The sequence below is a fragment of the Rhopalosiphum padi genome, chromosome 3 (assembly GCF_020882245.1).
Source record: "Rhopalosiphum padi isolate XX-2018 chromosome 3, ASM2088224v1, whole genome shotgun sequence".
NCBI lineage: Eukaryota > Metazoa > Arthropoda > Insecta > Hemiptera > Aphididae > Rhopalosiphum > Rhopalosiphum padi.
Genome location: NC_083599.1, coordinates 73445639 through 73470378, shown reverse-complemented (window position 1 = coordinate 73470378; position 24740 = coordinate 73445639). Strand labels below are relative to the sequence as shown.

Sequence of the window (24740 nt, the reverse complement as noted above, 5' to 3'; positions counted from 1 at the left end):
CGACGTCGGTGGTGACGATGGAACTCACGTGACACATACAATACATATTACAAATTGTGTTCAAATTAATACGGTTTTTACGGACAGAAAAAAAATGATTTTATTAAAATATTATAGTCAATAGATTGTAATTTTTCGTCGAACACTGTGTTTGTTTTATGTTAAGCTGAAAGATCAATCAATCAGAGTATTGAAAATATTGTATACTCATTACAACTTTATGATGGCCAAAACCGTTAAAAAAAAAAAAAAACAATTTTAGTTTAGTATTTTATTTTGTGTAAATTAATATATATACCCAGGTAGTTAATACAAATAAATTATATTTTTATATAAGACAAAACTATAAAGGTTTAAAACTGCAGAGTTATATTTATTAAAGGTGATATTATGAATTTAAAATACAGTTTATAGAAATATATATGTCATTATGCTGAGAAATGGCAATTTTTGTACTTAACAATAGAAAAAAATACGTAGGAGTTATAGCTAAATTATTTAATTTTAAATTATTAAATTCCCATTGTATTATAAAAGTAACGTGTACATCAGCAGAAAAAAATTTGTATTTCATACTATTTTATTGTTCCAAGATTTTTGAAAAATATACTTAAATTCCGTGATTTATCAAAATGAATATTTTATATATCAACTAACTTATAACGTGATTAAAATTGATAATCTCGCTTTTGGTATACATTTTAATTTGCTGTTTTAAGCTTTTAAATAATTTATTTTCCATTAAAATTATATATATATATATATATATTAAGGTATCTTCATCGCCCCAATTAACGCTTGACGTTAACACAGTAGCTATTACACACATTAAATTCAATCACGTACAAAATAAACAACACAAATTTAATGTTTCACGAGTATTTGTTAAAAATAAAAATTATACCAATCACTGTGGTCAATGCATAGCTACAACATGTATACTACAAACACCAGAATGTATGTGAATATAATAAATGTAGGTACGTTATATTATTATATTATAATACCCACATGATTTTTTAAAATTAAATTAACATATGAATTATAATATAATATTTTGATATACAAGAAAAAATAAAATCCAACGAAATTATTTGGTTTTTTAACAATGTTGATGATAAAATAGGGGACAAATATCATAATATGTAATAATTTCAATTCCACCCAAACCACGATGAAAATTTTTACTTATATTTAAATATAAACTAAATTTTTTTAATAAAAACGTATGCTGTATATATAAAAAAAAATTAATTAAGTTAAAAATTCGTATTTATATTGTGTTGTATCTAAATGTAGGAACAATACAAATATGTGGTGTAGCTGTAATATTATTATAATATAATATATATATATATTATTATGGAAACTATCGATCCACTAAATATGTACATTTATATACCAGGAAATGTTTGATTAACTATTTTTTTTTTTAAACTCAATAATAATAAAATACGTATCCATATATTTATTGTCGTAGTAAAATATTTTGTAAATGTTATTGAATATTAATTTTGAAATAGCGGTATGTAAAAATAAGTTAATTGGTAAACATTTTCCAATCCTATTTCATTATTTAAAAATACGTTATTATAACGGAGAGGTATTATACAGAAAATGATTTATGCAATAATTAAGTGTAGGTAAATGCAATACCTAACTCTATCTTATTACATGTCAAAATATTATTCTGATTTATTAAAATATAATAAAAAAATTACATTTACACAAATTGGCAAATGCGAATAGTCAAAACACGTCATAGTATAGCCTAGGTCTCTAATTTAAAAAATAACCAATATTAATTTGAATACTATACTATATTACTTATCTATAGAATAATGTATAATCTACATAATATCTATGCAGGCAATGACACATAAAACCGATTAATACGAATTTAAATTGTCAATTAAAAATATAATAAAATTGACCTATTTGTATAAAAGTTTTAAAAGTAAGATAGGCAATGAAAAAAAAGGTGTTGGAAAACCGCCAGTTGGCTATGTGTCCCTGTAGTGTATATAAGAGATATGGCGTGGTGGTCAATTGCAATATTTAACGTTAGAAATGGCGATAATGTAAAGGGAAAGTACTTCGGATTTCCTATGACTCTGAAGCTATAAAATTTTATTGGATTTGAAATGTATGTGTGTTGTTCGGTAATCACGTTGAACAGTGTAACGGTTTTAAGAAAACTTACGCCGTGGTAACGACGAGTGAAATGATGTAATATATATATATATATTATATATACGTTCGCTTGCAGTGTATTGACACTGAATACTGTACACTTAATATTATTATTACGACCGGTGAATTCGGAAAAAGGCAAACGATTTATTTACGATTCTTTGTACGGACGGGCGTATAGCATACTATTGTATTTCCGTAGACTTACGATCGCCTTATTGCGGTCGGCGCGTGGCGTTGTTGCAATACGTTTTCTAAATGTATAATACGGTACGGGTATATATAGACATTCCGAGTGCAATAACGGCGCGCGCGGTGTGTTGGTCAACGGCGGTCTTTAATAATAATATAGGATACGGTAAGGAAAATAAAACACAACAATAATACCTTACCATAGGATTTCCTATAACCCCGGGGCCCGCCGTAATATCATATTGGATTTGGAGCGCGGGCCGCACGTGCGTTATTCGGTAATCACGTTGGACAACGTCAGGTGGACTTACGACCACTGTTGCCCACTTTTTGCGCACACTTTAATATTTCGGTCGTAACGTTATTACGTGAAAAACGCGCTCGGGCTCTTTCGGAGAACTGCAGCTCACTGTTCTTGTATCGGGGCCGTTACATTTGGGATCGCGTGCCACTTCAACGTGTAGTATAATATATTGTTATGAACGAGTAAGATACCTACTCCCCCTCCCCTCATCCACCTCTGCTAAACGCTGTTTGCAAAATCCGTGTTTTTCACATTCGTAATTTGTCTTTATGCGACCATGATACACCGCCAGATGTTATTAGATCATACAGTACATTCTATACACATGCGCTTGCATCGTTAATCGCATGCGTGCGATATTGCTATTGTACACTGTGTGGTCGACGGAAATCGTTATAACATCGGAAACGGTTGGGAAATAAGAGAAAACTCCGTAGAGCTTTCTTAACATTAGGCAACACCATACTCGCCATTCGTAATGTAACATCCTTGAATACCAGTACCCACACACTAATGCGGTGTATGCCAATAATTGTAAAACAAACTCGTAGAGGGATACTAAAATTGTTTATTAATATTTGTATCGACCGTCAATGATAAGATGAACTGTTAAAGTGTATTTTACATTGTATATTTATATAGTAATTATATGCACATAATAAAATATAACGGTATTAAAAATAGAAATAAAAATGATTTCAACATTAAAAAAAAAATAACTAAAATAAAAATAAGGCATCATTGCATAATTCCAATTTCGTGGTCAAACGTTAGAACTTTTTTTAGTCATCCGTTAGTCCTTTGATATAGTAAATATTAAGTATTTTATACTCAATCGTATGGTCATAAAGGTCACACGTGTTCAATCGTTCAATAGTTTTTTTTTATATGGTTCAACACCAACGACTTTACGGGAATAAAAAAATAAATTGTAGATGTTTTATTTGAAATAAAACTCAATATATATAGTTAATTGAGATATAGACTCAATGTATTATATTGGGTTAATAATTACTGATTTTTTATCAAATACTGAAATAAAAAACAAAAAATGCATTATATATGTATTTTATTTTCCTTAAATATTGGGGTAAACAAATAAAATATTTTTAAATTTAAGAGGAAAACTGCTAACACTTTTACAGACTGCTATCGTTATAATGTATACACTTAGATATAAATCAACTTATACCAGAGTCCTATCAAATGTGTAGCTATTTATTAGTCATACACGACAAACAAAAATATTAATCCGGTTATAAAACAAATTATATTTTGTATTTAAAAGTATTTGCCACATTTTTTTTTTAAGTATTTGAGTCGTTATTTTAACATTATATTTCTTTTTTGTTATTTCAAATATTTTTTTTACATTATTTTTCATAAAATCGACACTGAAGTGAGTAAGTATTAAAGGCCATCGGTTTGTTGGAATTTTTCACTTAAAAAAAATGTATTTTCTTTTAAAGCAGATAATGAGTTTTTTTCTGTAAAAATGTGTCAATATATTATTATTAAATGTATTTTATTTTTTTTTGTTTTCACAAGTTTTTTTTTTTGTTATTTGGGTGTTTAAGAACTATACAATTTAAAATAATATTTAAAATATGTTATATGTTTAATAATATTATCTGAATCTAATTTCAATCCCGTGCATATAAAATTGTTGGTGATTACTAATACCTAAGAAATAATGACACGTTATTATGAACGCAATATGAATTCGTAAAATTGTTTTATTTTTAGTCGTATATTGGAACATATTGACAATTATCATTTAAAAATACCTAATATTTAATTACTTTTAATATTGCTCTATACCTAATGATAATAATATGAAAGGTGATTAAAATAAAACTATATCATTAGTAATCGTTGCTCTACTTTATAACACGGCTACATAGATAGGCAATTTAGCTACTCCGACGTCGTAAAGGGGAGAGCCAGATGTATGGTTCGAAAATAATATCTATACTATTATGTAAAAAAATGGCCTCTAAGACGCATGCCAGTAATTCGCGTTAGGCACGTTGTACGATAACAATAAATTTAGATTTTCTATTTTAAAAAAAATGAGATTTATTTCAATGGATAGATATTATAGGTAATTTATAATACAATACACTTAAATCCATCCTGTAAAACTGCAATACTCGTTTTCCTCGAATAGCTCAAGATTCTAATATCACTGAAATACGAAACGAGTGACTTGTAAAATGAATATAAACTTAAACAAGACGTTACTCCGCGTGTAAAGTAGTAAAATAATTACTAATTAGTAATATTACTGACACATCGTTTGTCGAAAACAATTGTTGAACGTCGACAGTGTGATGACAATAATAATAATAATAATAAATCCAAATATTTTACCAAATTGTGTGAATGCGAGTACGCGCGCGCGCGTGTGTGTCGTTCGTGGTAATCACTTGCCACAGAGACGGTTATTTGCACATGCACGCACGGACATCCGGGCTGCTGCTGTCCTTTTCAAACGCTGCCGACGTCGGCATGGCAACCGCGCATTTAGCGAGCATCAGGATTAATAACAATAGGGTTACACACGCACACACACACACACCCACACACTCAGATACGCGCGCGTTTTGATCACTACTATTATATTGTCATCTTTTTACGTAAGTCTGATTTATTTATTATTATTATAGTATACGAGTATTAAACGAGTATGCGCGCGTAGGCGTTTATAAATTCCATCGACGTCATGTCGATTATTATGATATATTTTTATAATATTATGCTAGTTAGATAAATATGACGTGATCTCATTTACGTGTACAATATTACGGGTAAAAGTAAAGTTTTTTGATTTTAATTTTATTCATTTTAAATATTTCTTCTACTGGAGTAATAATATTTAATTAATGCACTGAACTTTTTAATAAATGTATAATACAACAATTATTTATTAATTTATTATATTTATAATTTTCAAAAAAATAAAAATACTAGTATATTAGTGCATTTCATATTAAAGATGTAATACTACGTATAGTTAAAATTGGAAAAAAATTATTTTTTAAATTAATATAATATCTTAAAAAAGAAAATATTGGTCATAATACATCGCACTTTATTTTAAAAAATTTAAAAATTTTGCTGAGAAACGAAATTGTACGTATTTATTATGTTTAATAGTATAATCAGTGTATACAAACAAATAATAACATATTCGTTATATTAAGCAACACAGTCTATATACTCAATATATTGAAATGGTTAACTTTAGCTATACTAAAATATTAATCATTACGTTTTTTAATAGATTTTTTTATCTTTATTTGTATAATATGACATTTGTATATATTTATGAGTCTTAAAATTACATTAATATATATAAATCAAAATGTTATCTGTATTTTTTTATCAAAATGGATTTTTTAGGTTATAGGTTTTTAATTACAATCTACGTGTATTATTATTTAATAATCAGGATCTCTTTGCTTTTATAAAAAATGTTAATATTTCAATAAATTATTTGGATAATAGAAAAAATATATAGCATTTGATTAATTTTCATTGATAAAATATTATATATTTTTCTTTAACATTTAGGTATTCATTGTACGGTTAAATTGTATTTTAAAATAAATATAAATTATCAATAAAAATAAATATAGATAGGTATATAAAAAAAATATATATATATAAAATAATGACATGTATTTAGAAAAATAATAAAATCTCATCACTTATACCATCCAAAATAATACTAGAACATATTATACTTATATATATATTTGTATTTACATATTTTATAATATATATGGAATATGCATATATATATATATTATAAATATAATATAATGTATAGTTATATACATACGAGTATATATATCATATAAAATAATAAAATTAATTGGGTTATAATATAACTCACTAAAGTGTCCGTGAAAAAAGAGTTATCAGTTATCACGTTAATACATACTATAATCAAAATAAATAAAAAATTTTAAGTAAAAATTTTGACATAGAAAATTAGTCTAATAAATAGATCAATATTATATTCAATCGAATAATAAAATCTAGATTACTAAAACACTGCAAGCCTGTGACCTTATAGATTTTAATATACACACTGAAATATATTATATTCATTGTTTATTGTACGTTCAATGGTGGTATAAGATCAAATCGATATCATAATATTTCAAGTCAGCAAAACTCGAGTTTTTCACGTAAACTTTTCAAATTTCTCGCGATAAAGTTTTAACGTGCACACGAATACCTAAGTGATGAAAATACCCCGACGATAAATAAGCGTTTTATTAGTTACCGCATGGCACGTGAAAACGGCACCCAACCTATAAAATATATTATTATAATAAGATTCGCAGTACAAAGGTGCAATTTTAATAGACAGAAATTGTTCAAATCCTTTCATAGCAGACACAGCCCTGCAGTGAATACTGAATAATAGACGCCATAGATAATCAACATTTTAAGATGCTCTAAACTTTATTAAGTCTAAATAATTAATCGTGATTAAAATACATGGCTGAAAAATTGTGTTTAACAATTTATGTATAACAAAATATTATTAAATGAAACGCACTTAACAGTAGTGTATGTTCAATCGTTTAAAAATAAAACAAATAATATGCGTTGAAAACAAACTTAAAAGTTCCAACTAGTAAGTAAAAATGATAAAACATTAATGTTGAGATTTCAGTTCAATACACTGCGCCTACGCACTAAAAAAATCAGAATTTTTTAATAATTAAAAAAACTTAAACCCAACTAACAATGTAATTGAGATTTTTTTATAAATTTTTGAAGGGTGACAGTACCGCGATAATTTGACATTTTGTTTTAAGAGAGATACGTGACTCAAGAGGAACTCTGTCACTTAAAACATACAATTTTGGTTCCAATTACTTTTTAGTGCACTCAACTCACGAATGATAAAACTGTTTTCATAAAACATTAATGTTAAAATAAAATTTCAACTTATTGCAATAATTATCAAAATGAAACCAGTTAGAAACAGCAGAATGCATATTTGTATGTAATAAACTATGTAGAAGGATTACTAAGCATTAGAATCATGTTTGTTTGTGTAATAAACAATTTTATTAATTTTGGAAAAATCTTCAATTTATATTTTATATAATATGTAAATGGGAAAAGGAAATATAATACCACGATTTCAAACGTTAATAAATTACTCATTTATTAAGTATATATATATTACATAATATACAATATATTATAAACGGAAATCAAAAAGATAATACAATTTTAACTTTTAAAAGCATATTATCCAAATTAAAAGAATAAAAATTATTATTATATAAAATGCAAGAAAACTTTCATTTCTCGTTAACGAACGATCGATAAACAGAGACGGTTTAAATAGCAAGCTGTGGTGGCAGTGGAGATGGTATACTAGGTTGAAAAAATGACATAATAAAAATGTAGGTACTTATATAAAAGTTTCTTATTATAACACTGTTGTTGTCGATAGTCCTCTAAGACTTTTATAGAACATAATAATATAGACGTACAATCGATTAATATATTGATTGTTTTTTGAGCTCATAAAAATCACATAAACAGAAAAGCGTTCATCTCGAAAAGTCCTATTTGTAAAATTAGAATTAGTTGTTTATAAAATATGTAACACGATACACACAATTTGTTCAGAATTTCTTTAAAAACAAATACCATTAAACGTAGGACAGATAATGACTTTGCAAACGAGATAATAAGTTCCATCGGGACCCATATAATACATATTGTGATTAAACTATATAAAAAATATAAACTTAAGATACGGTGGGTACTTAGGGATAGATTTAAAAACTAGCTAGGTCATTATACAAAATGTTTATTGTATTCATATTATACAACATTATACTCCGGTAAATTTTTAAAAGTCGATTGCCGATATTTGAATGTGCATTTAAATCAGGTATTTTATTATTTTGTTTATTGAATATTTTATCAATATAACATAATAGTTATATGTGAGTCTTTTTTAAATTTAAAATTATTATACTCGTCCAAATATTGTACTAAAAACTTTTGTTTCCACTATATATCTATCGTATTATCATGCCTAACAAAACACAATATTAAACTACAGTTGTATATTCAAAACTCAGATTTGTATAATATTATCGGATGAATAGCTAAGATTTCAAGTTTCAAAATACATCTCAGAGTGAATATCCATTTTTCGGTTTATCTCGTAAAAAATTATGCCTTTTGTAATCAAAGACTAATGCATTAACTTTATGCTTTTGACTATGGGTCCTATAGATAGCACTCACTAAATATATTTTTTTCTTTTTATCGTAAATTTTAAGTAAAAATAGCAAAAGTCCAATATAATTTTGAATAAGAAGCAGATAAAGAAAAATATAAAGTTATATGTAAAGAGTAACAATCTACAAATCAATGTTAACATATTATTTATTTATTTTCTAATAACTATTTTTTTAATTTATGACAAATCAAAAAATTAAAATTAAAATAAAATATTTTTCACAAGCAGTGATGAAGTTTGTAGGATTTCATTAATGTACAATATGAATGCATCGTAATATTTTATTGTTAGGTTGGTAGAAATATGCTGCCGTCGGCAGAAATCAATTTTTCAATAACGATAGTTTAAACTTTAATAGATATACATTATAGTTACTGTGACATTTTATTTTTATAATAATATAATGACAAAACTTTACATATATGGTTATTTGTTTTATCTTATTTTTGGTAAGTTAAGTAATTCATAAATTTAAACTGTATTAAAATGTTTAGCAATATATTTTTGAATGAATTTTTAAAATGTATATACTTACGAGATATAATAATAATAAAATCGGACCCGTTAATACTTTTGTAAGCGACATTTATTGTAATTCATAGCTTAACAACTAATACAAATTAAGATTACCCCAAGGTCTTTATCAATTCATATCACAAGTGGGTAGTTCAGAGATCAAGACGAAATGATTTTTTTTATATGTACAATATGTTATTTTATATACATGATATAACCTTATTCTCTAAGAGGAAAAATTAGTGAACTAAACAGTGAAATGGATCCTAGTTATAAACTGGAAGACGCAATCAGTCAACATTACATGTAATGATGCGATTAGGTTACGTGGAGCACTGGAGCTATAATGATACATCAGTAACTGTTGAATTTATAGCATTATTAAAGTTTTAATAATATAGTACAATGAGTAAATTATTTATTGATATGGCATTTACACATTTTGACATTTTCCTAAATATACTTAGCGTTTTACAAAATTTAACTCAGCCCTACGTTACTAATTTTAATTTGTGATGTGTACAGAAATGTGTTTATTAGGTTTTATTATACTTAGTTAAGCAGTTAGAAGCCATGAATTATATAACAATTAAAATCATTTAACTTACTTATGTATATATTTATACTAAGTATGATATTTATATTTAATTTGGTTAATATAAAATAAAATTGTTTATAATTCAAGTAAAATCAGTGTGTAGAAATATTATATTTTTATCATGTGATGATTTACTTAACCAATTTAAAATTAATATGTCCTTAAAATTATTATTTTATGTATCAGATTTATATCACAGCACAAAAAAAAAAACAATGAATATGTTTTATAGACAACCGTTTAAAATTGTTTTGAATATTATATTATTATTAATGTTACAAATTGTATTTTCGTTCATCAGTTAAATTATAACCACTCAATTACACACATATACGTGACAATAACAAACAAACTGAAATCAAGTTGAATACATATTCTTGTATGTATGATGCGTATATGTATGTAGTAATGAATTATTATTAAGGTTCCGAGGAATGACTGAATATGGTTATTTTTATCGTTGATCTTTTTCAAGACTTAGACGTCAATGGTGTTTATCAGTTACTTTGTATTTTCATGAGTTTTTTAAAGAGAGGTTAGATATATTACATCTAAGGCACTTATTAATAAATATAAATACAATACGGTGCCTATAACATTTTAATTTTGTTTAAGTATTTATTTATTTTTTTTAATTATTTTACAAATAATTTGATTTTAAAAACTTAACAATCAAATTATTTTGGTCCGAGAGATGAGTCGAAGTTTTCTGATATGTTAAGGTTAAGCTGGTCCTTATGGAACCTTTGGAATTCAGTTAGGATGTCTTACATAATTAGTCGCATACCAAATACAAATAAAATGTGATCTATTGTACTATCTATTGTACTATTGTTATGCTGTTATTATAATCTCAAATATTTACATATACGCAAGCCCTTTAAACAAATACTTAAAATCTGTGCATGGTATGACTTTAATATTCTTATCAATTTTTGAGTGATATCCTACTCAAGACTTTGTTCGGAATCGCATAAGCAACAGACATGTTGAGAACACAACACTATAGTAAAGACATATATATATTATTACTCAATTTTACAAGCACATACATACACATACTTACACACACATATACACTAACATTTATAATATATATATACGTTATAATATATCGTTGGCAGACAAAAGCCGACCACCCGGAAATGAGTAACGGCGGCGGGTGTCAGGAGAGCAGAAGAATTTGTGTTTGAAGTGCATTCTCGGACGCATTTTCCATCCGTAAGATATAAGGTTGTCGTTGCTTTTCAATAGTTTTCATAAAGCTTTGTCTGAGAGCAATAACGCAAGTTGTCTCTGCACGCTATTTTGAACTCTCGTATTTATGTAACCCTCCATTCACCCATTTTTTTATTATTATTTTTTTTTGTTTGTTTTCTTTATATTAAATCATTCATACTATTATAATCATCACCTATTTCTTACACCCATGTATCAGTTTCCTCACACAAGTATACAATTTAGTCGATTGGACTGTATTCACTCATTGGTTAATGCATTTTAAACGTAAAACTTTGACTAATTAACTTTATAAATTATGACCATTCAGTGGTGCTTACAAAGAAAACAAATAATATTTTTATTTGTTTTAGGGTTACATTTTATTGTACACATATCACAGATACATGATATGTAATAAAGATATGTTATGATATAAAGGTATATAAATATTCTTAAAATACAATTTAATAGTTTAATGATTAATTTTGACCATCTTAATATAATAGTTGTGTTGAAAAGTTTTTATAACCTTTTATTATATTTCTGTCTAGAATTCCAATAAAAGTTCTATTTAAACAATAATTAACATTATAATACATTTTAACGTTATAAAATAAATTACACTATTTATAATATAATAATTTTCAAAAAAATTGTCATTGATTATAAGTTATATTATTACTTAAATATTAAATCTACTTACATACAATACATAATTCTAGTACAAAACTTGTATTAGGTATTTTATTATATAGAAGATTTGTGTAACTGTATACAATCATTCGAATAAAAAAAAAATAGAGTTAAAAATACACATTTTTTTTCTGTATGAGATAAAATATTGCAATTTAAATATGATTTCCAAGATTTAATACTTAACATTTACATTTTAAATTAAATTTAAGTCTGCTATGCATTTATATTACTTCAGTGTAATTTTTAAATAAGTAGCTTAAGCCACCTATATCTATATAACCATCATATTTTATTAATATGGTGTATAATTTTGATATATATATAATATATTTGACTGTAAATACTTTTTCGAAAGTTTTAAAAAATTATTATGATTTAAATAAAAATCTTTATGACATCATTATAGTTATATAATTAGTTAAAAAGTATCTATAGTTCAACGAAGTATAATATACAAAGTATAATATATTCGAAAAGTACGTTAATATGGTTAGGAACTATCGATTAAACGAAAATTAATACAATTAATTTTGTTTTAATTTTTTACCTAACATATTTTCCAATTTTTCATTAATGAATCGATTAGCTTTTGTATATCTAAATATAACTAATTCAATTTATTTATACACAATTTTGATGGGATATTATTTATTTTATATAATCTCTTAACACTTTATTTCTGTTATAGGATACTTTTGAAAAATATAGCTTATTACGGGCCTACTATGAGTAGGTAACATTAAAATTAAACTTAATTGTATATTTATATATATATATATATATAATATTTATATTTATTAATTAAATATAATATAATATAGGAAATATAAATTTATATCTTATAGAAGCTGTCAGAGAATTTATTTTCATTGGTGGTTTCCGATATAGATAAATTATATTTCAGATACTTCATATAAGCTTTCTAAACTTTCATATAAACTGGTTTTATTATTTTTTTAGACTAATACACTACCTATATATATATATATATATATATAATAGGTAGGTATACGTACTACAAAAAGTATATTTTAGTCAATTAACCAGAAAATCCGTTTTAAGTGAAACATATAATATGTTTTCGATCGTTATTATTAATGTATAGCTGAATCTAAAATTTGAGCTCCACACGAACGACTAATACAGAATTGCAGAGTAATAATGCAAGCTTGCACTACCGCTGCCCGCGTGATCACGATGATTCGAGATAATAACTTTCGGGTCGTGAGCCGTTACAGCAGATAGATAGGTACGGATGATAATAATTAAAATCAGTGAGTTTGATACAAATGCACGAAATCATGCCGCTTTGATGCGTATACTACACATCCGCGGTTGTGATGTTGAAAACAATGAGAAATGAGCCGTACACGGCAGAAGCGATACTTGACGGTATTATTCCTTTAGCTATTTTAGTAATACATCCACAGTACATCAGAGGGTAAATAATACGTAAATGACGTACGTGCACGGTGTTTGACTGGCGACCCTTTCGCGTACACATATTTCGGCAGAAAATTTAAATACTTTTTTTTTATCGCATTGCCACCCGACCCGTTTATTCACTCATCACAAACTATGCGTGTGGCCAAAAGGGAAATCGACCCATTTCTTTGTAGCCCAGGGTTATTATTATTCGGTTAACCGTTAAATTATTTCAATAATAATATGACACGCACATATACGTATACCGTGTCGCAAAACAAATCATAATTTCACCTATTAAAACTAAGTAGGTAGGTACGTGATACAACGTATTTTGAACACGAGTAATTTTATACATAGTATAATGTATACTATATAATATGTGAATAGAAATTAATGCACTAAAAAGAGCCGATAGAGGCTTATAACTTATAATGACATTTTCTCTTTCCAAAATGAGAATTGTATTCAAAACAATCACTATACCATAGCATTTGCGATAAATCGGCTATTTGAAAATACATTATACTATATAATATATATATATATTATTATATTTTGAATATATATACGTATTATATTATTTAGATTTATATATTCATGTATTTATACGAATAATCTAAATTCATTTCCGGCAACTGTGAAACGAATAACGATAACATTAAAATCTTTACCGGACCTTGGTAAATCAAAGTAAATGCGACACCCGAGGTCAACGCTTTTGTAGCCGGAAATATTCTTACTTCCGTAACGCCAGACCAACTTGATTGAAATGGCCAAAACCGATATCAAATATTCCACTAGGACCGACAGTGATGAAACACAAAACGACACGGTTTATTTCATTACTGATGAGTTATGAGTATTGCGATAGTTTCACATGGAAACATGGGTATCAATGCGGCTATTATAATCAGAATTACTGGTGTGGGGACACAAATTTAATACATGATGAATTAAAAAAAACTTTTTACCAACTAATTCGCAGTTATAAACTAAATGGCATTATGCGAATTTTTATTTCTAAAATGTAGTTAGTCAAATAAAAACTAAAACTAATATAATAGTTTTAATTTCTTGTCATAATATTATATTTATATCTTTTTTGCTTACAATATTACTCATCCAAGTAACATTACCGTACATCTGAAATTGTATGAACTCCCTTTTAAAATTTAGTTTTCCATATTATGTCAATGCTGTTTTATTAAACGACTATAATATTATGCAATACAATTATCAATTGACCTACCTTATGTTGTCCAACTGCATGGGCGCCATCAAATATGAACAAATGATCGTTGCAGTCCAATTGCAAACGATCAAAATGTATCATAAACCTCTGTAAGATTGAATGTGTTTGAAACGTTGTCACACAGTCCAAGTTCCGTTCGTTTTGTGAGTCCAATACCGCACCTTCGATTTTTCTGTACACTTGTTGCAGAAAATGTGTTTTGCATATAGTTTGCATTTCATCTGTAACACGCAATGAAGTCGTTTTTGTGTTATTCCAAATTAGATTTTTAGGATAAGTGTTTATTTTGAAAAAAAGCTGTCTGGGTGATAAAAAAAACAAAATAGGTATGATAACATTTTAATACAGTTTAGACTGATTGATGGCGTCCGCGTCCGCAATACCGTAAAATACTAAAATATTAAAAGAGACACAATATTTCATTCGTACAGGTGTACATAATATTATGTATCACTATTGTCTTACGTACCCTCGGTTATCTACCTCAATAATACGCCCCAATGTCAGAGGTAATAGGTAATAATATGAACAACACACGTACATTTGAAACGAAATCATTAGTTTCGATAAAGTCGTTGTCGTTTATTATCGCTGAGCAAATCAGTATGCCATACCAAGTAATTATTACAAAATAATAATAATCGATGTATGTAACAATATTATCAAGAAAACCTTTAGCAAAAAAGTTTCCCCGAATAAATAAATTGACATAATAATTGTATTTTTGATTGTACGTGGACTTCAAATGTGGAACAACGATAATACAACAATTATTACATGATATTCATAAGCATGGTTAAATGTTAAAAATCAATTCTTTGAAAAACTCATATTATCAGCTTTATTGCTATACTTATTATTTGAAAAAATAAATTACCTAATAATGGTAATGGTGTCGGTTCGTATAGTCGACAAAACCATAAAAGTATATAATTCATAATAAGTAATATTATTATTTATATTAATAATGACAAACAATTTATGTAATTATAAAATAATGTTATACGCACGGTTAATAACCATACAAAAATATGCATAATATTCCAAGCTTATGTAGGGATATACAATTTTTATTGATAAGCTATAACCTAAGGATTTTCCGGATCCGGCAGAAAAACAAAATAGGTAGCTAAATCGCTGTATATGATATTCTAAAAGATAATTGAAGTAATCCTGTAAGTGGATCAGGAAGAGCAGGTAAAACAAGCAGCAGATAGATGTGGATGAGTATGAGGCACACTTTGTAAGGATTTTATTTGACGCAAACTATTATTATTTAATAATCTTAATTCATAATACTAATATTGTCGGTACAAATAATCGTTGGGATGTGTTTACTATCGAAAAAAAATAAATTTACACCAGTAAACGATTAACACGCGTGATGATTTATAGGTTATCAACTATGTACTTTATAATATTGTTATGCTGAGACTTAGTGGTGAGAATCGTAATAGATAAATATCAGTAAAATTGATTTCTAGATCAAACAATTCGGAAACATTGATTTTCATTCTTGAGTAATGATTATAAACTATAGCCTCAGATTTAGTTATAACGTCAGTGCTTTGAATTGAGTTCCAAAAAACAAACATAGTTTGTTATAAGAAGAATCGGTTTTTTTTTTTACTTAATTGATATAGTTAGTTTTTTTCTCGGTACTCAATTAGAATGTTTTTTAGTTTCGGTGCTCAATTTGGATTCAGCTACAAAGTTTAATATAAAGGAAATTAAAAAAATGAAAGAAGAATATGAGTTAGCTATTTTACACATTTATCACAGTTACAATAGTTACTTGAATAATGTTTCTCATACACATAGTGCATGCTTTTGTGATTATTTCAAACACTAATACTTCAAAGTTACGCTTATTTCTTAATCGTAACGAATCAGTTAATCAATGCTTACATATAATTAAAGGTATGATCGCAATTTTTCTGATACATGTTATATTATCTTAGAATTATAATAGTAATAATATAGCTATAGTAAGAACTGTGAGTAACTCACACATAACAAAACCGAAGTATGGAAGTATTTGTGTGCTTGTGTACTATGTTATTCATGTTTATCTTTCACTACGCCATTGGTCGAATATAACTAGGGAAAACGGTGGTTGGGAAGAAAAAAATAATAACAACACTAACAACAACAACAACAAAAAATACAATTAAGCGAACCTTTAAGCGTTATACTAATGTGAAATGTATTAGTGACCACGTGGAAAGAATAAGAGGAAAGGCAAATGCATAAACATAAAAACAAATTCAAATACCACGTCGTTTATGCTCAGAGTCGTAAATTCCAAATTCATTTACACGCCACACTCCTACCGTAAAGTTAAATTACGAAAAGCACGAGTAATATATGTAATCCACCCCCACTCTCAGTGCTTTTACTTGGGTATTTATCATTATTATACCCGTATTTTCTGGAAAATCGTTTTTAGTATACATACACGCGCGTGCATATGATAATTTAAACTCACGCATATATTCAGTTTTTTGGAGTTCCTTTTAAAAATGAATTCATTACATTCCTCCTTCCTAAGAAATAGAAGTAACTAATTCCAACCTTTTGTCACATTTTCAAGAAAGAATTCATTTTTTTTTCTGAATTATTCAAAAAAAAAAACCAAAAGTAGAGGTACGATCACCCTTACAAGTGCACGTATAAATGTAAATGCATAATATTATGTTTTATGCGGTACTGACATATTTCATAATATAAAAACATTTTAGAAAAAAAAACATCGAATAGATGGCATATTAGTATTACACGTTGTGAAACGGAACAAATATATTATTAAATATACGGAAAATATACTATTAAAGTCGTTTTAATATCATTAATATCATGCTCAAATATGCAATACATTTTTAATGATAACCTAATTCGGTCGGATTCGATTTGAGAATTTTATTCAGACAAACAGCCTATATTTAATATGTATGTATAAATATATGTATATGTATAATAACATAGTGAGAAAAGGAAATTTTATACAACAACTAAATACTGATAATGATATTTTTAAATTTAAAAAAAAATTAAAATTAAATTTATAGTCAAATTGCGATTTTAATAGAATTCACTAAAATCGATTTCAGTCGTATTAAAATATTTACATTCGTAAATAGGGTCATTTGAAATAGTAAAATAATAGCGATTTATTGGTAATAAATAATATTATCATACAAATTTATAAAATATATATGTAACTAATATATAATGGTAAAGAATTAAAGTATGGTAATATCATGCGAATACGGTTCATTATTAAAAAATGAATGAAAATGATTAAACTTTTATATGAAACATAATCAGCTCAAGTAACTCAATCCTCAATATTAATAAGCATCTGCCAATATTTTGTCTTATAAAAAATTCAAAAACATGTTGATCATTGAATTAATTTTGTTTATTTATTAATATCGTACAAAACTATCACAGCGTACGAATAAATAAAAAAATTCATGATACGTAAATCTTTTTAAAATGTTTTATATTAACAGTAAAACTTCTATTATCCGTTTCTCTCTCATCCGTCAATTTTTGTCATTCGCGTTATAATGGCTACGTGAATATTATAAATAGAATATTACACGCCTGTATTATGAATAATGAATATACACGTACTTATAGAAAAATTAAAAAACTTCCCTGTGAAAAGAGTTAGGGATTAGTATAATCAAACTAAAAAAAAAACTTATTTTTTAAAAATATTTTATTTTATCATCTTATAGTTTATACACCAATACCTATAATATTAAAATTAATATAAGTATAATTATATTATAAATATAAAAATAATTTTTTTTTTATCCATCATCCTAACAGTCCAGTTTAAGATAGTAGTTAATCGAGGTATTACTGAAATACCTATTTAAAAAATTGTATGAAGTATAATTTATGAAATGTAAGGATCACATTCCATTTGTCTTGTTAATATATATAATATATATATAGGGAATTCAATTCAATAAAATACCAAATTTAATGTAAGAGTGTTGTGGTTGTTTATTTATTTTTAGGCAATTTGTACTGTAATTTTACTGTTATAAAGCATAGGAATGACATATATAATGTAGGTTTTATATTTGAAGAGACGTTTTAGGTTTTTCGTATTAGTTGTTACGGTATAGTTGAAGGGATTAGAAAAATAAATTATTATTATTATCTTTAAATAATATTATATAACATTGTCAATTTTGTATAAATACTATTATAAACATGAGAGTATTTGATTTTCTTCGTATTTGTCTTTATTGAATTTAAATTCATAATTTTATACTAATATGCATATATATATATATATATAACATAGCAGTAGCATCAAAGTTAAGAAAATATTACGAGTTCCAGTAAATTATAATAATATTATACTTAAGATTTTTTCCTATATTTTGTATTTTTTTAATAAATGGTTTCATATTTATTTACAATTTTAATTTGGATCACACATTTTTTTTTTGGTGTTATTAGTGACCAACCTAAAATAGCATTTTACGAATACTGCAGACTACTATTATGTAAATATTGTTGTTTGTAATTATAAATAACTAATTTATTTTTTTTAATATAACGTTATGTCAATATATGAAAAAGTATTTAAATGTATGTTGTAAATAATAATATGTAAAAATATATGCTACATTCAAAGACCATAAAGTGCATTTGGATATTTTTGAGTTGAAGTTGACTAGTAGTAGATAGTGTTTAAAGAGGATATTTATGAATATTTTGAATGATCCTTCACTACAAAATGATATTTTTTTGAATTACAACCACAAATTGAGTTTATTAATGATTTTAGAATGTTCTTGAACTCTATTTTGGATATTTTAACTTTTCAGTGGCTAAAATTATGTTTAATGTATTATCTCTGAAACTTTGCTATAGTCTGTATAATATATTAATGTAAATACATACTTCTTAAATAAGAGATAAGGTAGAATACATTCATTTATTTTTTTTTATCGGCAAATAAATGAATATATTTATTTTTAATGATGTATTTTTTTATATTTTGAGTCTAAAGATACTTTTTCTAATAAAAAAAAATGCTCTAATCATCATCTTTGATAAAGACACCAGGGTAGAAAATTTAATAAAAGTTGATAATCTTAGGAGATTAAAATTTAAAATTTTTAGTACTTTTTAAGATAATTGAGAAGAAAAATAAATACAAACATTCGTTAAAATTATAATATAGCTATTAAAATAATTAAAAGAAAGACCTTGAATAAGCCTTTCTTTGCTTAATAACCATCGTTTTATTTTTTTTTCTATAAATATCAAAAAAAATGTTTTCACCCAGTAAAAAATATGAAAAATTAAAGTATTTAAACTAACTTGAAATAATTCGATAGTTTTAAATCTCATAATCTGATTTTATGATTATTATTTATTATAATTCACAAAAGAAAATGTTTAATTCTATTGAAGTGTTTGTTGCTGATCTTGCTAAAAACATTACTTTTAGTTAAGATTGATCACATTTAATATAAAAATGATCACTATGTGAAATACAGAATAGTTTGTTGTGCTTTGTACATTAACCTATAAATAAAAACTTTGCACTTAAAATTATAGTAAAAAAATTTTGTAGGTATTGAAAAGATAATATGTAGTTCAGTATAAGTAATACCTTATAATTTAATTATAAATTAAATAATCAAAATAATTTTTATCAATAAAAAGGTAAGTCAATTAAAATATATTTTGAAAAGCTAAGAAAATAAGAAAATAACGGCAATGAAAAAATAATAATAGCAGTTATTGATTGAATATTTAAAACAAATAAAATATAAGTGCTTCAGTAAAGTTTCAATATTATTATTATGTATATAAAGTGATTTTTTTTTATCAAATAAGATTGAACGTGATATTCCATATCGATATAGTTTCACTGGAACGTTTTAAAATTGATTAGTTGTTTAAATTTTCAGTATGAATTTCAATGAACTGAAAGCTTTTGATTGTGTAATATTACACGGTTATAATATTTGAATAATTAAAATTTAAAAGCAATTTTGGGTAAATATGTTATGGCGTAGGATACGCGTCCACATCACGTTTTATTGGCGCGCTTATATTGTTTAGCAATATTACTGGGTACGCGAGAGAATTGAATAACGTTTAGCAGATGAATCTCATTTTTGAATATGGCCTAACAATGATTCACCTGGTACATTATATTATTGTTTATTGAACGTCGATTCTTAACATCCTTATTGTTAGGCGCCTACGGATATAAATAATTACAATACCGATTAAAATATTATCTTTGTACTCGTTTATATATTTTAATGTATAAAAGAATATCGGCTACAATGTCTGTTGTGTAAAATATACGTATCGTATTTCCGGCGAATACAAAGCATGCACGTTGATAATAATTCGGTCCCGTTTGGTTTTTATTATTAAATCGATAGACGCGTCGTACATATTGTATTGTAACCAGTAGGTTTATGTCATCACTTGGCTGATCAAATTCGAAAATGCGCGTAATGCGTATATACGTGCGACGAGGTATGTTAGATTAGGGTCGGCTGTTTTTTCTGTGTACCATTTACACGAAACGCGTAGGTACACCCGCGATTCCTTAAAAATTTAATTACCGTATTATATTGAAGTACCAATGTGCCGTGTACTACTGACAAGCATATATGTATAATAAGTAAAGTATATTTAATATAAAAATAAAAATAATATTTATATTTATCATGGCTTTTGATTACAATAAGCACTAAGCAGTTAGATATTAAAAAATCGTGTTCCAAGAGGACCTACACTTGCATTTTTCAAAGAGTTTTATGTACGCTGTTTTCATCAAATATTTAAATTTAATAATTATTGTATAGTATGATATAATTGGTGTGATCGGTTTATTATATTATATATATTATACGTTTAGCGCCATGATTATTATATTTCGGTATGTTTTAGTTTCATGGGTATTGCAATGCATTGAGTACTGGTATTATGATGTTATACAATCACATACCGCTACACTGATTCCGACACCGTAATATTTAAACATATTTATTGTTTATGTATGTATATATTTATACATTTTTTTTTTGTTTCGTTACTATTCGTTACATCGGTACATATCTCCGCTGCTACTAACATATAAAACTGTAACAACAATAAAATATATATCATCTTGTTGCAGTTGTGGTGAAAACGAAAACGCATTTTGCCACATTTCGTTTCAGAAATAAATATATTGATTCTCATCGAACAGCGGGTGGGCTTATTTTCTCCGCTCTGAAACCCTTACGAGCCCGTGACCCTTTGCCCTCGTCTATATATATTTAACTATAGATAAATATAGGTGCCACCCGCCGCGCCGGTGGATTCCCTCGGAGTGGTTTTTCACAACATCGTGCAGCCGCGGTGTCAACGGCGGTGGTTTCGATAAAGGCAATAGTGTATTCGCGTGAGTGGTGTGTGTCCGGGACGAGGGTGAGTTGCTAATGCATTTCCGGATTAAAAGTTCGAAAATAAATATTTTCTTTGAAACGCACACGAATGATGTATGCATTGGCGACGATGATCGCGCGTGAAAACGGCGGAAGAGGAAAAACGAGAGAGGAAAAAAAACTGAAAGAGAAAAAACGAGCAAACGAATGGTGATGTAGTGTTTATAGCGATGATTTGGCCCCGGGGGACCACAATTTTAGAGAAGGTTACGCTCCTCTGCGATTTTCTCAAAACGGTCTCGTATAATACAGATATATTATTTATGTGGGTAAAATATAATATAATATATAAAGTCAGATTTGGCTTTCGAGTAGAGTCCGTTTGAGTGCACTCATACCCCTCCTACCGTACAAACTGTGGGTTCTTTCGTCACGAGATTTGCACGTCCCGAGCTTAGCGACGTCTTATTATGTTTACCTTAAGTACCTAAACATCCCACAAAGGTAATACTCAGCGTTATAATGCCCCGTGGTAAGATATAAAATATTTATTTTCTCCTTATTTATAAACATTCACCTGTCCACCAGACGACCCCCACGGTTATATACATAGAAATCCAGACTCACGAAATATACATTTGTACTCGTGTATGTGTGTACTTGTGTCTTATGTACACATAATACCGACGGATAGGAAAATCAGTAATTGCGTCAACGCGAAATCGTATACAATAATAATAATGGCCAATTTGCGCAGAAATTATATGAGTGACTATTCATAACAAATACAATACTTAACTAAAGCATTTAAGTTAAAATATTTATGGAATAATTTAGGTTATTCGGGCATTATTCAGATCAGCTAATGCTTCTTAGGTAATAATAATGTAAAATGATAAATAAATTTTTAATTCAAGATGTTTGTTTTTAATTAAGTATTTATTTTAACGTCATTGTAAACTGTGATAAGGCTTAGGTTAAAATATCACTACATAATAGGCATTATATCATTTGAATGTCAACGAAGTTTTTAAATTTATTATATGAATACGAGTTTTCTCTAAATTTTTTTGAAAACCTTTTTTTTTACATAATTTAAATAGCCATTGTGAAAAAAACATTTTTGAAAACAATTATATTTTTTGGTATTTCATATCGTTATTGTTTTTATTAAAGAAATTAAGTGTTTTTGTTTTTAAACAACAGTATTCGTATATTTTTTATTTATATTCAAAAACAGAATATTTGTCTATTAGAATCAATTTTTGAATGAGTTGTTAATTAGTTATAACTTATAAGTATTTAAATATTATATAAATTGATTGGGAAAATAAACATTTCAAATGCCTATAAATTTCTTATGTATACTTGTACAAAAGTATAATATAAAATTTCCCATAAGTATTAAGTTCTGTCTAAAACATTTTAAAACTATCAAAAATAAAAATAAATATTTATAGAATATGTTTTGTAAACATTTTAAATTCTCATTAATTGTACAACTATATAAACATTGTACGATATTATTATTTTGTTGAAGGTAATTCAAAAAATTGTTTTTGAAGGGACTTTTGATCATTATAAACATCGTTATATTTCCAGCATAAAGTAAAATTTTCAAAATATTTCAATTAATTTTAATCTATTTATACCATGAACCTATTCATTTCATTCTATAGTACGCCATTTTTAAGTTGTAATATTGTTGATGATAGTTTTTAATTTTGTATGAAATAATATTATAATTATACAATATACTACGCGATTTTGTTTTAGAACAATTAGTTCAACCTGCCATATTAATTTTAAAATATAATTTATTAATATAAAAATAAAATTTGAATAATATACTCTTAGAAATATATTATGATATATATACATTATACAATTTTTCTTTAGAATCGTTTTTAATAAAATATGAGAATAATAATTTTTAGCTGAATTAAAATTTAACAGATGACATCGTCAATGATGAAGAACAATTGATCACAGCTAAGTGATTTTCCTAGTTTTTGTAAATTATTATTAATATTTCATAATCGTTTTAAATTTTTCAATTTAATGAAAAATGTACAATGTGCATCCATTATTTTTTTTTAAAATCATGATGGTATATTAGGTAGGTACTATATGAAGTTGCATTGGTTTTTCATAGGTATTTATTTTTTTTATTATTATTAAATACAAATTTAAATTGTTATATTATAGCATATTTTGATGTTAATTGTTTATTTCTGTATACTTATTTTTCAAATATAGTTGGATTTTTTTTTTTTTAGAACAACCTACCATCATGTTTCTACTTTTTATAGCCTAGTTTTACCCAAGTTATGACTTTATGAGTATATAATATAAACATATAAACACCAACTCTTTCTACTCTTTTAAGGCAGGGATGTTTATAACATCAATTGATTTAAACAATCATTTCGAATCCACTACCTGGAGACGGTAATAATTACCACGCTACAGCTAGTATAATAAATATTTTGTAATTATTTTACATATTAACATTATTTGATAAAAACGTAAATTCTTAAAACACAATATACAATATTATGTGATATTTATACATTAAAGTATTTTTCAAATTTGTCAAATAGATGTAATTGCAGGTT

At 26.4% G+C, this 24740-nt stretch overlaps 1 protein-coding gene across 4 annotated transcripts in view; it reads right to left on the bottom strand.

The window, feature by feature from the left end:
* Window positions 1-24740, bottom strand: part of LOC132924360 (uncharacterized) — an 88366-nt gene that overhangs the window by 42975 nt on the left and 20651 nt on the right. For all 4 annotated transcript variants that reach the window (XM_060988616.1, XM_060988613.1, XM_060988614.1 and 1 more), the window contains exon 2: window positions 14690-14913. In XM_060988616.1, coding sequence (XP_060844599.1) covers window positions 14690-14913 — 224 coding nt within the window. The remainder of the gene's footprint in view (window positions 1-14689; window positions 14914-24740) is intronic.